At 39.2% G+C, this 18,049-nt stretch overlaps 1 protein-coding gene across 2 annotated transcripts in view; it reads left to right on the top strand.

Annotated features, from left to right (window-relative positions):
- The first annotated feature begins 2,397 nt into the window (after positions 1–2,397).
- The window catches only part of ZNF484 (zinc finger protein 484), a 35,274-nt gene continuing 19,622 nt past the window's right edge, over positions 2,398–18,049 (top strand). The window contains exons 1-3 of one of the 2 annotated variants that reach the window (XM_010967491.3): positions 2,398–2,525; positions 10,684–10,728; positions 17,760–17,886. In XM_010967491.3, coding sequence (XP_010965793.1) covers positions 10,714–10,728; positions 17,760–17,886 — 142 coding nt within the window. In that variant the 5' untranslated portion in view covers positions 2,398–2,525; positions 10,684–10,713. The remainder of the gene's footprint in view (positions 2,526–10,683; positions 10,729–17,759; positions 17,887–18,049) is intronic. The other variant, XM_045504634.2, reaches the window with a different exon arrangement.

Below are 18,049 nucleotides of genomic sequence, written 5' to 3'. Positions count from 1 at the left end.
CAATAGAAAAATCACCCTTTACTCTAAAAACCAAGAAAAGCACAACTTGAATGAGAAAGGAATCAACTGACACCAACACCAAGTTTAATCAAATTTTGGAATTATTTAACAAGAAAATGTGAAGAACTACACCCAGAAGCTCTTAGAGCCAATCAGTGAATCCAGTAAAGTTATAGGACACAGAATTAACCTACACAAATTGGTAGCATTTCTATACACTAATGATGAATTATATGAAAAAAATGACCCCATTTATAATAGTATCAAAACCAATAAAATATTTAGAAACAAATTAAACCAAGGAGTTGAAAGAAAGAAACTCATGCTCCCTACTCAGCCTTCTCTGACACCATCCCAGTGGGTAGGGAGTGGGGATCACTTGAAATAATTTGTTCTATATTTGAGGGTGGAAATCCAGACTTTGCGTGTGTGGTGGGGCACAGCCACAGTGTATTTTATAGTATTTAGCTGGAGTAGAGAGGTTATTCACTAAAACTTCTCTGTCTTGCTAGGCATTCCCTTTTCTGGCCCTTTGACTAGAGCTTTGGGCACGGGGACCCTTTGTGTTTGTTTTTGTTTTTTTGGTCTGCACCTGCTGGCATTCCTGGGTTGTTGGCTTCTTCAGCTGCAAGTCTGGGATATATGAAGCATAAAGAAAACCCACAGAACTGACCACCCTTTCCTTCCTTTCCTGTGATATTGTGATTTATAATGAATATATATTTAGTCTTTGTCCCTATCTCTGGCGTAGATCCCCTAAAATCCTTATAATTTCCTGTAATGAGAGAAAAAGGGGTCTCTTGTTATGTTTATAAGGTGACTTTTGGACAATGACTAACATGAGGACTGGCTGCCAGGAGAAAAAATCATGAGATTAGAGGGTTGGAACTTTCAGTCCCACACTCCCACCCCACCAATTACAGGGAGGGGAGAGGATCTGGAAATTGAGTTCAATCACCAATGGCCAACAATTTAATCATCATGCCCATGTAATGGAATGTCCATCAAGACCCAAAGGACAAGGTTCAGAGAGCTTCTGGGATGGTGAACACTTGGAGAAGTGGGGAGAGTGGTGCACCTGGAGAGGGGATGGAAGCTTCTTGTTTTCCCCGCATACTTTGCCCTGTGCATCTCTTCCAGCTGGCTGTTCCTGAATTACATCCTTTTATAATAAGCCGGTAATCTAGTAGTAGTCTTGTCAGTCTGAGCCCTTAACCTGCAGAATCTAATGCTATCTCCAGGTGAATGGTGTTAGAATGGAGTTGAACTGTAGGACACCTAGCTGGTGTCCCAGAATTGCATGATGGTGTGAGGAAACCCCACCTCCCCACACATTGAAAGTAAGCGCAGAATCCTTAGGTCCCAAGAACCTTAGCCTGTCTGCCTTCTTCTCTCCACATTTCAGAGCCTTCTTGTGTTTGATTTCCTTGTAATTTCCAGGGAGTTAATTGTGCGTAGAGGAATGAACAGGGGAAAGAACACCTATTCCGTCTTTCTGGAAGAACAGAATTGTTGTGAGAATTATATGAGGCAGTGATTCTCAACTAAGGGTGAAAGTGCCCCCCATGGAGCATTTGGCAAAGTATGGAGACATTTTTGGTTGTCACAACTTGTTGGTGGGGGTGCTGCTGACATCTAAGTGAGCAGAGGCCAGGGGTGCTGCTAAACACCCTACAGTGCACAGGATGGCTCCCCACAACAAAGAATTATCCAGCCCAAAATGTTAATCATGCCGAGATTGAGAAGCCTTGGTGTGACCTTGGGAAAGGACCTTATGATCTACAGTGCACCATTTATCATTATCATCGTGAGAGAAAAAAATATTTACATGCATTTGAGCAAGCTACCTCCTTGGATCAAAGGTTTTTTTACTTGTGGTTTTACATCAGTATATGACAAGAATCTTCTATGCTATAGGCTAAGAGATTTTAAGCTTCCATACTGTAAGCAGAGCACACCCAGCACAGCCCACTACACATACTAGGCAGCTTGTCAAGTGCACAGCAGAGCTTTTCAATCCAAAAAGGTCTCCGGATCTTTTAAATAGCAGAACTTAAGGAGAATACGAAGAGGATGACATTAATAGAAGCCTCCAAGCAGGTGAATGAAAAATAAATATTCTAAGTACAAGTCTCAGGCTTCAGCAACATTTTCCAGTTGCTAATCTGGCCTGAGGAGGCTTCAGAAGAAAGAAAGATCCAGCTCTGCCTTTCCTCCCTTCAACTCTTAACTACACAACCTACATCCCTTCAACATGGCCGCCCACAGGCCTGCGTGACTGCACAGGCGCCGCCATATTGGCATCAAGTCTAAGCCTTTACAGCGGAGGGGGGAGGGGCCAGCGCAGCGCCATGTTGAATACTGGCGGCTTCCAGCACAGAAGCCACTGCTGAGCATGCGCACACCCAGGCGGCGCCTGCGGAATCCTGCAGGGACAGGGAGGGATCCAGCAAGAGGAAGTGGGTCCCGTTGTAGTTCTTGGGATTAAATGACCACTGTCCTGAAAGAGCTTGGATGAGGGGCAGGTGAGTGCGGGGAGCATCACGGGGCTGAGTGAAGCGGGGGAGGGGCTCTGGTGGCCGCGAGGAGCTTTCGGGTCAGTGATGGAGGCGGTCAGTAGATGAAATACGGGGGCTGGTGGCGTTTTAATGGTGGCTTCTCGGAGGCTTGATAGAGTGTGTGGGATCTTTAATGGTGGATCCGCGGAGACTTGGGGTGGGAGTGAAGCGGTCTGTGACGGTGGATTCCCAGGCAGAGAGATGGGGCTTGTGAGCTCTTTGATGTTGCATCCGTGGGCGGATTCCTGGAGTCTGCGGGGTGCAGCTGGGGAGAATAGCCGTGGGGCCTGGGTAATGAGGGATCTGAGGGCTGAGGGATGCTAGATCCTCATTGATTTCCTCCCATATGCTTACTGGTTTGTTTCTATTTCTGATTTTTTATTGTGAATAGAAATAATAAATAATCATAATGGAAACAGAAAAGAGTTTTATTTGAGCCAAACTGAGAACTGTAGCCCAGGCGACAGCTTCTCAGAAGGCTCTGAGGAACAGCTAGGTTGAATCATGGTTTTCAGCATAGTCTGATACCTTAGTAGAACAAAGAGCATACGTCAAACCTGACACGGGTGTATTCCTTCAAGGCTTCAAAGGAGACAGATCTAGTAGGTACAGGGCGAGACAGCAGGACCCTGGTGTCTGGGAAGGGAGCCTTACCTTCCAGGGAGTGTTAACGCTGGATGCTATAGAAAAGGAGTTAATTATTCTTATCTTTGAAACAGACATTCTTTATCTTAAAGGTTAAAGCAGACATGCTGTGTGTGTTTGACAGGCAGTTTTAGTTTGTACAAAATTCAGGTTGGAACATGTATAAGCCAAAATGACTTCCCCATATCTCAATATATGAATTTTTTTTTATCATCATGGTACATTTTACCAGATATTTAAAAAATATATTGCCGTGAGATTGCATATACATTTCAGTTTACCTTAGTTTCATCCGTTCTGTATCATTTGTCATTCGTAATATTTATGTATAATTTTTCTCTCTCTTTTTTATTATCAGGCAACTCCAGATCTATTTTATTGGCCATTTGAAGTACCGATTGTGTTTGTACTGTCTACTCTTTTTATCCTTTTCTGTTTAGATAATTTATCTTTTTTCTCCATTTGATGTAAATTGTCATCCTTACCCTTACCTTCCCAGTCTTTTACTGGCTATGTTTAACCGTATAAAGTTTCTTTTAAATACATCTTTATCTTTATCTTTGAAATGTATCATTTCAGTTTGATGTTCCACTTTGATCCTGAGTTATTTGTGTTTCTTCATTCCCACATTATTAAGACGTGTTTTTAATTGCTTGTTTTAATATTATTGAATTGTCATGAACTGTAGCCTGCAAAGTCTCAACTTTGAAAATTTTATCAAGATTCTTTGAAGACAAGTTACACAAGGTGCATTGAACTTTGTTCAATGGATATAAGAGAAAGTGTAGTCTCAATTTGTATGGTGCAAACTTCTCTTTATGTATATTAAATATAATCCAGGTGATTTCCAGGTCTTTCTCTTTCCTATTTTTGGTCTACATCATATTCTAAAAGAGATGAAATAATCATCTCTAACTAATACTTCACTCTAGTTCTGTGTGCTTTTTTGCTAACTTTATTTGTGTGTGTTTGGGGAGACGCATACATACACCTCATGGTTAATGTATTTTGTATCATCTTTTTCTCGTACTGAATGCTATTATTAAAGGACCTCTCTTTTCAACAAAAAGAAATTTCAGCCTTGAATTTCTCTTTGATATTTGTATTGTCATTCCTGCCTTCAGTTTCATTTCATTTGGGTGATTTATCTTTGCCCAGAGCTTTATTTTATATTTATATTTGTATTGTTTAGGTTAACTACTTGTAATGGAAACATTTTGGTTTTTTCAAATCTAACCTATAACCCAGTCTTTGTTTGTTTGTCAATAGGATATTTTACCTTTTCAGTTCAGTGTGATAATGATTTACCTGATTTTGTACTTTCCATTTTAATGTTTACTGTTAATTTTGACTCATTATTTTCTGCCTTTTCCTCTTCATACTTTTATTGAATTGATGAAATTTCTGTTCATTGTTTCCATCTACACCCAGATAACTTTTGTTTTTTCCTGAGATAATTAGAAATGTTTTGTCAGAGGATAGTATTATTAATTTTCTGTTTAATGGCCTCCTTATCATATCATCATTGTCCTTTTTAATAATTAAAAATCTCTTGAAAAAATTTTTGCTGAAGAGTATTTTTCTATTTGAGATTTCTCACCTGATTCATTTTACACTTATTTTTGTGGGATACTTTTGTGAGTATTTTCCTCAGATGATGAAGGAGATATTCTGAACTGCTTTTATTTCTGAAAATGTCTGTCTGTCGCCCTAACAGAGAAGTGGTCTTTCAGATGATACTTCTGGCATCGATCATTTTTCGCTTTCATTACTCCAAATGAAGCATCTTGATTTTCTTAATTCTTTTTCTGCAAATAATCTGTTCTTTCACACATGCTTTAGGTTTAGAAGTGTTTTAGATTTTAAAATTTATCTTTAAAATTCAAGAATATTCCTAGATTCGTTCATTGATTAAGTCCCATCCTGTGTGTGTGTGTCTGTGTGTGTGTCTGTGTGTGTGTGTGTGTCTGTGTGTCAGTTTGCAGAAAAGGTTGATGGTATGTATAGGCCTAATGAGTGGTGTGGATAGTGGGCGGTGTGCTTGGCTGATTTCTCAGGGCCCACTGCAGGTGCAGTGTGTCTGGAATTGAAGTCTTGGGATCCTTGAAGGAGATGCTTAGTGGTAGTGTGGGCAAAGAATGTCACCTGCCATGTCAGTAAACAAAGGATATTGTGGCCATCAAGCCATCAGCCACTGCAGCTGCCCCTGACAGTGCACCTCAAGGGGATTCAGGATGGAAAAAACCAGGATACTGGCCCTAGGTAGTTAAGGTGCACATCAAAGGAATGATTTCAATGAGTCCAGACTCTTGCATCGTCCCATCCATAGAAAAGTGCTAAATTCATTAACTTGAGATGTCTGGATTTTCTTTAATCAACAGTAATCTTTTGATGTTCTGACTACTTGGTTTTGTTTATTTATTTGTTTGTTTGTTTGTTGCAAAAAGTCCTATATATCCTGGCTCCTTTCTTACCTCTTTGGAAAGTCCCTCAGAACTCTCTGAGAGGCTGAATGCTGGGCTTAAGTCCTCAGCGGCTCCCCTGAATAAAAAATAATTCCCACCTTTTAGGTTGTGCCTTTTTTCTCCCCAGTGGAGACAGTGGTGATAAAGGTGTGGAGGCCAGCTATTGGTACGTGTGGTATTGTATTATAATAAGAAGCATATATTTTGGTTTTCATCCACCATTCCCAATGCATAGCTCCTGACATGACACCCTTGTAATTTCCTAAGTGATCAGGGCCATAGGGTTTGTTCCTGGCTCCTGAAATAGCTCCCGAGGGATAAAGGTGAAATGGATGCTCTTTGTTATAAATAATAAGTTCCTTTCAACCCCACCTGAGTTTATGTTGATGAAGTGACATTTGGAAAGCCTCTAGAGGATCACTGGGTGGGGGCTGGTTGCCAGGAGAACCAAGCAAGTTATTAAGAGTTTTGGAACTTGAAACCCACCCCCTGGCTGGAGGTTGAATCAGTCACCAATGGCCAATCATTTAATAAATCATCTGTACATACTGAAGCCTCCACAAAACCCCAAAAGGATGGAGTTTAGAGAGCTCCTGGATTGAACACGGGGAGATTCGGGGAGAGTGGTGCACCTCTCGTGGCATATCTCGCCATATACGTCTCTTCAATCCGGTTGTTTCTGAGCTATATTCTTTTATAATAAGTGGGTAATCTAAAAAGTAAAATCTTTTCTTGAGCTCTGTGAGCTGCTCTAACAAATTCACGGAACCCTAGGAGGGGGTCCTGGGAACCTCTGATTTATGGTCCAAAGCACAAGTAACAACCTCAACTTCATTGGCACCTGAATTTGGGGTGGGCACAGTCTTGTAGGACTGAGCCCTTAACCTGTGGGATCTAATGCTAACTCCCAAGTAGGTGGTGTCAGGATTGAGTTAAACTGTAGGACACCCAGCTGGTTTTGTAGAGTTGCTTGATGTGGGGACCCCTGCCCCCAACACACACACACACACACACACACACACACACAGGCCAGAAGTATTGAGAATAGAGGAAGAACACACAGGAGGAGTGGAGCCAGGACTGCGAGATAGAGGTGTTGGAGGCTCTGGGATCAGGGACTGCAGAATGAGTGACTGGGGCCCCTGGGCAGCAGGACACGGAAACCAGTGGTTCCGAGGTATGAGTAATGGGCCCTGGGGTGAGGTCAGTGTACAACCATCAGCAGCTGAAGCAGGCAGACTGAGGAGCAGGGGCGAGGAATTAGGTGCCAGAGCAGGTGATGACTTGAGGGACCCGTGAAGTCAGATGAAGTAAGAAACAGTAACTGTGTTCTAGGTGGGTTACTGATTTTGTAATAGTGACAGTAGCCACTATTTAATGAGTGCTTATGTGCCACTCATGGGCCGGATGGTGATCAAGTACTATAAAATTGGTTTATTTCTCTTCAAAGTATAAAAAGGAGGAAACTGAGACTGAAGTAAGTCCCTCAGACTGTCACAGCTGGAAGGTGGAAGAGCTGGGGTTCAGATGTTCCTTGATTCGGTTCCACACCTTTTGTCTCCCCTGTACCACCCTGTTCCACACTGTTCGATGCACTCTTGGGAGGACAGCCGAGAGGCTGTCACCGAGTGGCACGCTCCCTGCCAGGATCCCCCGGTGTTTCTGCAGAGCCCTGAGGGCAGACCACTTAGTTGAGCCTTTGGGATCTTTTTGTCAGACTCCAGCCAACCTTGGCGAATAATCACTGGCAGCCTTTGGGTGTTCACTCAACTCCTGGGAAGACTGGCGTTCTAAGATAACACAGAGGTGAGGCCCAGGATGAACATGCCAGCCGAGTAGAGCTTGTCCCAAAGACCCCTTACCCAGCTCAAATCCTGCCTCTCCAGGGATGTGACAGCTCCTGTGAGCGGGGAGGGGGAGTCCCAGATGCAGGAGATTTCTCGGAGCTGGACTTGCTAAAACAAAGCATGATCTTTTGCAATGTGAAAAGTACTTGGCCGATGTCATATACTCCAAGGCTTTTCCCTGTAGTGGGAAAGGATTTATTTTTTTAAGTTTTTATTATAGAAACTTTCAAACTTACACAAAATTAGAGAAAATACTGTAATGAAGCCCCAGATGCCCTCATCACCCAGTCTCAGTAATAATCAACCATTTGCCACTATCGTTTCACCTGCTCTTCCCGCCTGTTTTGTTTTAGCGAGGATATTTTAAAGCAAATCTTGGATACCGTGTCAAGTCACCCACAAAACTTCAGCATGCAAATCCAACTGATGGGGGCAATTTTTTCCCCCGCATAACCAGCAGGCCATTACCCACCCAACGAAAGTTACATAGCTCCCTCATATCATCTGAGACTCAATCTGTAGTCACAGATTATTGTGGATGAAGAAAGTCACCTGCCGTGTCAGTAAACAAAGGATGTTGAGACCATCAAGCCATCAGCCACTGCGGCCACCCCTGACAGTGCACCCCGAGGGGACTCAGGTTGGAAAAAACCAGCATAGTGGCCCTAGACAGGGAAGGTGCATGTTGAAGGAATGATTTCAGTGAGCCCTGACTCTTGCATCTTCCCATCTGTAGAAAAGTGCTAATAAGTTCATTAACTTGAGATGTAGATTTTCTTTAATCAACTGTAATCTTTGATGTTTTAACTACCTGTTTATTGTTTTTGTTTTGTTTCATTTTGCAAAAACTCCTGTATATCCGGGCTCCTCCTTTCTCTCTTTGGAACAGTTCCGCAGAGCTGTCTATCTGAGGGGCTGTATCCTGGGCTTAAGTCCTCAGCAGCTCCCCTGAATAAAAAGTAATTCTCAGCTTTTAGATTGTGCATATTATTCAGTCAATATTATCAAAAAATGACTTTTTAAACATTTTTTCTATGAAAATTTCAAAAATACAAATGTACAAAAAGTAGTGTAAACGTTCCCCGTTTACCCATCGATTTCCACAATTACCAAGTCACAGTCATTTGTCATCTGTCCCTTCTTCCAACACTTTGCCTTTTCTGTTGGATTATTTTGAAGCAAATCTCAAACATTTTGTCATTTTACCCATAAGTATTTCAATATATCCAATTATTTTAATAAAAATAGCCACAGGGCTATTATCACACCTTAAAAAATTATAATACATTTTAAAATATCATTTTGTGTTGATTGAATTGGTAGGTAGATTTAGAGACTCGATCAGATTCAGGTTTCTTTTTTGTTTTTTTAGGGAGCAAGTCTACTTCCCAGGTGATATTGTGTACATCAGGAGGCACGTAATGTCTGGTTATCTGTTTTTGTGATGTGAGCAGCCGCTGATGATTGTTTAGATCCACTTTTCATTAGGGGTGCAAAATGGACATTTTTCCCATTCCTTCACTTGTAGCCAGAATAATTTATATAAATAGCGTTTGATTACCCTCAAGTCCAGCAATGCAAGAAAGTTAGTAGAGATGCTTGACTCTTGCATTTTTTTTTGTTTTGTTTTTACAAGTTTGATGGCTTGATTCACTAATACTTTCCAGAGGTTCTAGAGAAGTTCTCTCATGATCTGGATGGCAGGTGCACAAGTCTGAAAAATAGGGAAAAGTGCTGAATACCTAATATCCACGTGCTTTATATAAGTTATACCACACAGAAGAAAATCAATGAAGTAGTAACCCAAAATTTGTTTATATTAGAAAAGTGTATTTAATAGAAATACCTCTAATATAAAAGTTAGAAGCAAAAGTAAATTTTAAAAGTCCATCATAAAAAAATATTGGGGAGGACAAGTCTAGGGTAAAAGGGACACAGGGGCCAATGCATGAGCCTTGATTGGAAACTGTTTCCAAGAAAACAGCAAGAAAAGGTGTTTCTGGGGTAATTGGGAATTTCAAATATGCGCTGAATATTAAAATGATACAGAATTGCTAATTTTCTCAGGTGTGATATTGATCTTTTAGGAGACTTATGTGATATATTTAGGAATGAAATGTCATGACAGCTGCAACTTTCAAAAGGTTCAGCAAAAAAAAGATATAAATGTATACATATACTCAGATATTCATATATGTATGAATTTACATGTAACTTTATGTGTATCTAGAAAGATTAACCAGGAGTGGCAAAATACTAATTGTTGAAACCGGATGTAAAGTATATGTGTGTTTCTTGTACAAACAATTCAACCCTCCTTTATGTTAGGAAATTCATTAAAAAAAAAAATCAGAAAACAATGGCTTCAGTCAGTAAGTGACTCAGCTCAGGTCTTAAGGTTTGTTTATTGACTAGAACCAAGTTCATTTGCTATATTGTAGCTAAGGCAGAGTTTCCACTGACAGGTCCCTTTAAAGAACTGTAAGCAAAGATCAGTGGAAAAGCTAGAAGTCTCCCTTTCTGGTCTTTGTGGATATTCTCGCTCCTTGTGATGGGCTAGTCACAGAAGCTCGGAACAAAAATCGTTATATTCTTTAAAAACAGTTCCTTTGTCTTTGACCGGCAAATAAGAACATAAGCATTCAAATTACCTATAATTTTACCATCACCCAAATATTATATCTGCTAACATATTAGTATATTTCCTTCCTGGTAGTTCTGTGTGCGGGAATGCATTCTTGTTGCGTGTGTGTGCACGCGTAGGTACACACATACTGTTTAGAGAAGATGGAATTATACCGTTTAATACATCTTCTTATTCTTGGCACTTTAACGTATTTTTCTACAGTGGTTTAATTTTTTTAACAGTGGTTTCATTTTACAAACTATATCTTTTGGATATCCTATAAAGTATTTAAGCTGTCTACAATTATTAGGTATCAAGATGTTTCTAGCCTTTTTTTTTTTTTTTTTTTTTTTTTTGGTGTTAGCTATGCTCTGGTAAAACTCCTGCATTTAAATCTTTGTGTAACACAGGATGATTTTTTATGATGTAGTTCTAGAAATAAGTTTTTGGGTCAGGTGCATGGACACTAAATGATGTATGTGTCTATGTGTGATACTGAACTCCATTCTCTTATCTGTCCCTCTGTCAACCTGTTTTCTCAGATCTCTGCGCTTTTCCCAGAAGAACCAGAAATGACCAAGTCCCTGGTGAGTTCTTATTTGTTCATGTGTTTACTTGTTGCTTTCTTTATTTTCTAGTGGATTTTAGGAGGCATCTATTAACCCATACAGTGAGGTGGACAAGTATAAATAAATAAAAACTAAGATCAGAGAAAGTAAAGACTCTCAACTCCAAGTCAAGCTTGGATTATAGATACATGTGAGTTGTCCGGTTTCACACAGTTATGAACTTTGAACTGTAAAATTGTCTCTGATCGTCCTGAAAGACACAACAGTAAAGGGAATGAAACACATGGTTTATGTTGTTGAAAAGTAATGCATTTCACCTATTGTAAAGACTTCCTGCTTCTTGGTATTTGAGAAAAGTTTTGATAGATCTTCAGATGAAGGGAAACAGAGCAGTGACTTCAGCCAACCTGTTAGAAGTGCACTAGCAGGTTCTCTCCTGCTGACTTATAAACCAGTGCTTCTCACACTTGCTCATGACTTCAGATTCTAATTTAGTGGGGCTGGGACTCCCATGGGATGTTAGTGCTGCTGGTCCAAGGACCACCTCGTGAAGCAATGTTTTGCGTTTTATTATGAATGAGTGTTGAATTTTGTGAGATGCTTTTTCTGCATCTGTTGAGATGGTCAGGTGATTTTATTTCTTCAGCCTATTGCTATGGAAAATTACATTGATTGATTTCCAAATATTGAACCAGCCTTGCAATCTTTGAATAAATTCCACTTGGTCATAACGTATACTTCTTTTTATATATCTGTATTTGCTAATATTTTGTTAAGGATTTTTGTATCATATTTTGGGGGGATATAGACCTGTTTTTTTTTCCTTTGTTATTGCTATGTATGGATGAAAGTCTCAAACCCACACCTGGCTTTTTTCCTTTTCCACACCACTCCAGTAGAGTGTGAAGGGGCACATTTGTTCAGCCAGGCAAGAGTGGGAATCTAAGCTACTCCCTGCCTTTTTTCTGATGGGTATGTGATCAGGCCTAAAGTTTTTGTTTGTTGGTTTTTTAATCAGTTATGTTTGGCTGGAGTACGTTTTGTCTAATAAAAGTTTCCTGTCTTTCTAGGTTGCCCCTTTCCTGGGCTTTTAGCTAAAGAGAGCAGACTTATTTTTGTTTTTCACATGTGCCCTTGTTGGTGTTTCTGGGTTGTGGGATTTTTCTAGTACCTGGTCAGGGCAGTATGAGTCAGCTGACTTCAGGGAACGCGTGCTGTATAGTTCCTTGGCTCCTGAAGTCCCTAGACAGTTCGCCTTTTTTTCTTTAAACTTTCAGAGTCTTCCTGGGTTTGTTTTATGGAGAGTGTCTATGGTTTCTAGATGTACCTAGTGGATGAACAGGGACGAGTGCCTCTACCCCATCTTTCCAGGAGTCAAAGTCAGTTCACTGATTTTTTTTTTTTTAAAAAGGAGTTATTTATATATTAAGCATACTTTTCTTATTTTTTTCAATTATATTTACCTCTTTGTTCTTTGCATCTTAACCTTTAAAAGTAAAGATTTAATTTTGGGTATCATGAAACTTATACCTGTATTTACTGAGTCAAAAAGTTTTTTGAGGCTTCCTAGAAGAAACAGCTGTCATCTGCTCTCTTACCCCTCGAATTCCAGCTTCTCTGAACTCAGTTGAACTAATTCATTTAGTATTTGCTTTCCTATGTCTTAATAACATGTTTATATTTGTACCTCTTGGTTTTCAGTTTTAGGTGGTATCTACTGACTTAGCACAATGGAAAATAAGGTTTTAACTCTTTTAGACACTTAAGCCTTCAACACTCACATGCACATTTCTTAGGTCCCCTCCTACTTAAATAGGTATATTATAATTTGGGGTAAATCAATAGGCTGTATTTATTATTATGGTTATTTTAATTATCTCTCAGTTAAACCATTTATTTTACCTTTTATGCACGATTGTTGTGTCTTACCTGGAATTAATTATTGTTTGGTTTAATCATTTGTTTCATTTTTCGTATTTGGATCACTAATTGAACTCCATTTTCTTCCCAGGTATATATATGTCTTCTCAATGTGTTAAAATACACTAGCTAATAGCAGTCACAGTAATCACAAACGTTAACATCGTGCTTACTGTATGCTAGGCACTGCTAACACGCTCTATGAACTGATTTAATCACACCCCTTTGACGTATCTATAATTATCGTCATTTTACAGGGGAGGAAACAGATCCACAGAGAGGTTAACTAACTTGCCCTAGATCACACTGCTAGTCAGTGGTGAAGCCAAGAGTAAAACCCAGGCAACTGGGCTCCAGAATATAGGCTATTTGTTTGAGCTGTTGAAAGAAACTTCCCTTGGTGTTTTTGACCTGCTCGAAGTTGCTGTCTGTTGGATACTCATCCACTGACTGGGGGGTCTCCTCTTAGCATGGTACTAGGAATTCCTTTCGCGTCCCTTGAGTGTTGGATCTCTTTTCTGGCTCTTTCTTGACTTATGCTTTCATTTTTAGAGAATATTATCCAGTAGCTCTCTAGAAAGTGTGTGTGGAAAGTAAATTTTTTGAGACCTTGCATGTCTGGAAATATTTTTATTTTACCCTTAATAATTTCACAGCTAATTCTAGATTGTAAATCATTTTTACTTAGAATTTTTAAGCTATTGTTTTTTACCTTTACCACCCCACTTTCTCTTATTGGATGTGGTAAGCAGAATAAAGGCCCCCACAGGTGTCCACATCCTGATCCCTGAAACCTGTGAACGTTACCCCACGTGGCAGAAGAGACTTTACAGATGTGATTAAGTTAAGGATTTTGAGGTGGGGAGGAGATTGTCCTGGGTTATCTAGGTTGGGTTGGGGGGCAGTGTAATCACAAGGGTTCTGATAAGTGAAAGAGGAAGGCAGGAGGGTCAGAGTCAGGGAGAGATCTAAAGATGCTACTCTGGTGGCTTTGAAGATACAGGAAGGGGCTATGAGCCTCTAGAAGTTAGATAAGGCAAGGAAATGAGTTCTCCCTTATAGCCTGCTGACCCGATAAGACCCGTTTTCAACTTCTGGCCTTCAGAACTGTAAGATAATAAATTGTGTTATTTTAAGTGTGTTGTAACTTACTGCAGTAGCAATAGGAAACCATTACAGGTTTTGGAACCTGGAAGTGGAATGATGCTGTAATAAATACCCTGAAATGGGGAAGTGGCTGTGGAATTTGGTAATGGACAGAAACTGAAAATTTTGAAGAGTGTAATAGCAAGAGGCAAGGTTTCCTTGAACAGACTGGTAAATTGGAATAGGGATGTTAACTCTGAGAGAGGAATCAGAAGGAAGTGAGGAGCACGGTAGAAAAAAAACTTGTTTTGTTTTAGAAAATAACTAAGTTATTATTATCAGACTATTGATAGAAATAGGAGTGTTATTCCTTTAACAACAACAAAAAAGAAATAGGAATGTTAAAGATGCTGCTGGTGAAGACTCAGAAGGAAATGAGGAACATGTTATTGGAAGCTGGAGGAAAGGACATCTCTGTTACACAGTGGCGGACAGTTTAGTGGAATTTTGTCCTGTACTTTTGTGGAAAGTAGATTTGTTAGTGATGCACCTGGATTTCCCTCTGAGGAGATTTTCAAGGGAAAGTTTGGAGATGTAGCCTGGTTTCTGCTTCCTGCTTATAGTAAAATGTGAATGTTAAGAGAAAGAGATCGAAGGAAGAACTGTTGAGCAAAAAAGAATTAGACCTGATGATTTGGCAAATTTGGGGGCTAGCAAGATGCCAAAAGACACTGAAGTTAGTTTCACTATCAGGAAAGTATGCTGTTGAGAGAAAGCCAAGGGTGCGGATAGATGCTTTATATATTTTTCTAGGTTTTTAGGTAATTAACAGGAGGAATAGGGTGGAATGCACTTAACTCATTTTATTTTTTTTTCTTGAACTGGAAGTCTCAGTCTTTGCTGTTAACTTGATTATTTGGTTTATTTACATTTAATGTAATTACTGCTATATTTGAATTTGTATATCCAGTTTTATTCATTTCATATTTCATTTATATTTGAACCATCTGTTGATTTTTCTGTTCCTTTCTTGACCTTTCTTTCAGTCAAAATTAAAATTTTTACTTTGTTAACTTGTTTGTTATATATTCTTTTGTTTCCCTAGGTGTTAGAATATTCATCTTTGACTTGTTATTATTTCACCCCCTTCTCAATAGCTGTTACAGCACCTTAATTCCACTTACTGCTTCTCATTTTTGCATTATTACTTTCATGCATTTAATTCTACATAAATTTTAAAGTTCACAGGATACTACTGTTACAGTTTTTGTATAGTCAATATTTACAGTTTTGTAAAGTGGGATTTGAGAAGCTTCTTGAATCTTTGAGTTGATATCATTCACCATTACCTTTTCAAATATTGCTTATGCCTCTTTATCTTCTCGGACAACAATATGTTACTCCTTTTCACTGCCTTACATGTGACACGTCACATGCTCTTGTGTTTATTTTCATTAAAAAACCTGTCAATATCTTGTAGTAACCTGTACTGAAAAAGAATATGAAAACAAATATATGTATATATATGTATGGCTGAACTATTGTGCTGTACACCAGAAACTGACACAACATTGTAAACTGACTGTACTTCAACTAAAAAAAAAAAACCCTCTGTGGGTCCGTTTGGATGTTTTCCATTTGCTTGTCTTCCATTTCAGTCATTCCATATTCCGCTATTTAAAATTTGTCAGTTCCTAATTTTGGATACTGAATTTTGATTTGATTTTTTTATTGTAAGTCCCATTTCCCTAATGAAATTCTCCATCTTTTCATCTAACTCTAATCCTCTGTAGAACTGTTTCTATTGATTTTTTTTTTCCCCTCTGGTTCGGATGTGTGGCCCTGTCTTTGGGCAGGCGTAGGATTTCTTTTATTGTATCAAACCGTGTTTAAAGCATTGTAGAGGATCAAGGTTATGGTCTCCTTTCTCAGAGGAATAGTTTCTCCCTCTGTTGGCAGGCAGAGTGGAGGGTGAATACCTTTATCCGGTCAGGCACAGTTGAATCGAGGCTGAGTAGAAGCCCTAGTAAGAGTCTGCCTCTGGGTCACTCTGGCCACCCAGGATTTTCAGCTAAGAGCCCGGGTTGTCCACTGTGGACCCTCCTCCTTGCAAATGCCAACTCTGTTGCCTTACCACACTACTAAAATTTTGCTTCACTTTTCAGAGGCTGTCTACTTAAGTTCTTAGTCTTCTGTTCATACAGCCTGAGAATTTGGCAGATGTCCGGGGTGGGGGTGGGGGGGGGCTGGCCATGTGTTTGAGCTCCCCTGGTTTCTCTGTCACCCAGCCGTAGCCTTCTGCTGGTCCAAAGCTGGATTCTTACCGTTTGCCCACACCCAGAATTGATAAATACTCCCAGTAAAAAAGTGGCTACATACATCAGATTAAATCTTCAATGTTCTCTTGAGAGTCTTAGCCCCTAACAGCTTTCCAGCGCTTTCAAACAGATGGTTTCAGAATTTCATTTGGCATTTATAGTTTTTCTGGAAAGAAGCACTGGACTGCCACAAGCTATTATGTGCCATCTGGAAATAACAATGCCTCAAGAGGGTCCTCTTCACATATCATATAGTTTGCCCATTTAAAGTGTACATGCAATGGTTTTTAGTATATTTACAGAGTTGTTCAACCTTTACCATAGTTTTAGAACATTTTCTTTCCCTGCCCCATCCAAACTCATACCTTTTAGCTGTCACCTGCCAAATCCTCCCATTGCCCCTAGCCCTGGGCAACCAGTAATCTTTCTGTCTCAGTGGGTTTGCCTGTTCTGGACATCTCATATAAATGGAATCTTACAGTATGTGGTCTTTTGTGATTGGTTTCTTTCACTCAGCGTAATATTTTCAGGATTCATCCACATTGTAGCATACATCGTACTTCATTCCTTTCTGTGGCTGAGTAATATTCTCTTGTATGAATATACCACATTTTACTGAATAATATTCTCTTAATACCACGTTTTAAAATTCATCATTAGTTGACATACATTGGCTAAAGATACTGAGAACCTCTCTTGTGCTTTTTGGCCATTTGTGTATCTTCTTTGGAGAAATGTATATTCAATTTATTGGCCCATTTTTAATTGGATTGTTTATCTTTTTATTGAGTTACAAGAGTTCTTTATATATTCTAGATACAAGTCCTTTATCCAATATGTAATTGCAAACATTTTCTCTGAGCCTTTGGGGTTGTCTTTTCCCTTTCTTGATAGTATCATTTTAAGCAAAGTTTTTAATTTTGATGAAATCTGATTTATCTGTTTTTTTCTTTGGTTGCTTGTGCTTTTGATTTTATATCTAATAAATCATTGCTACATCCAGCATCATAAAGATTTACCCTTTAGCTAAAGTGTAAGTCCTTTTGAACATTTAGGCCTTTTGATCCATTTTGAGTTTGTTTTTGTTTTTGTTTTTTTTGTATGGCATGAGGTAAGCATCCAACTTCATTTTTTTGCATGTGGATGTCCACTTGTCTCAGCACTATTTGTTGAAAAGACTATTTCTCCCCTTTTAAGTTGTTCTGAGACCTGTGTTGAATCATCAGTTTACTATAAATATGACGGTTTATTTCTGGATTCTTGGTTACATTCCATTGACCATTTTTCGAAAAAGGAGCCTATTTTATTCATCTTTTTTAAAGAAAGAATGAACTTACTCAGTAGATTGCTGAGTTCAGTAAAATGAAAGTCTGAATATACTTTCTTTTTTGAGGAAAGTGTTAATGAAATATGGCACATATTCAAAAAGAAACACACACATCAAATGTGTGCAGCTTGATAAATTTTCACAGCTTATTCTTTTGTAACCAGTACACAAATAAAGACTAAACCAAAACCCAGATTGGTATCAGAACCACAGAAAGAATGGCATGATATTTTTAATATTTATTTTTCCCTTGAAAATAATAATGTAAAATTTAGGTATTTATTGGGAACTTTATAGGTTGTATCTCATTAAAAAATTATTAAAAATAAGTTCCTAAATGTCTTGTTCTTGTCCCGCAATCCTGACTCCTTACCCTGAAGAGGCATGTGTTTTTCCAGGGATCGGTGTCTTTCAAGGATGTCACTGTAGACTTCAGCAGGGAGGAGTGGCAGCAACTGGACCTCGCTCAGAAAAGCCTATACACGGATGTAATGCTGGAAAACTATTTCAACTTGATCTCAGTGGGTAAGCACAGCTCTGCTGGGCAAGGCTGTATCTCATTGAGTGTATTTTCTTTCTCAGTGGGATCTCTGACACCTGTGGGATTTCTGAGGCATGTGGGACTTCTAAAGACGGCAGGACATCTGAAGTATGTAATACTTCTGTCCTGATTTTGTCCTGTATTCTT

This window comes from Camelus bactrianus, chromosome 4 (assembly GCF_048773025.1).
Source record: "Camelus bactrianus isolate YW-2024 breed Bactrian camel chromosome 4, ASM4877302v1, whole genome shotgun sequence".
Classification (NCBI taxonomy): Eukaryota; Metazoa; Chordata; class Mammalia; order Artiodactyla; family Camelidae; genus Camelus; species Camelus bactrianus.
The sequence above is the reverse complement of the archived record's forward strand: the minus strand, read 5'-3'. Positions and strand labels throughout refer to the sequence as shown.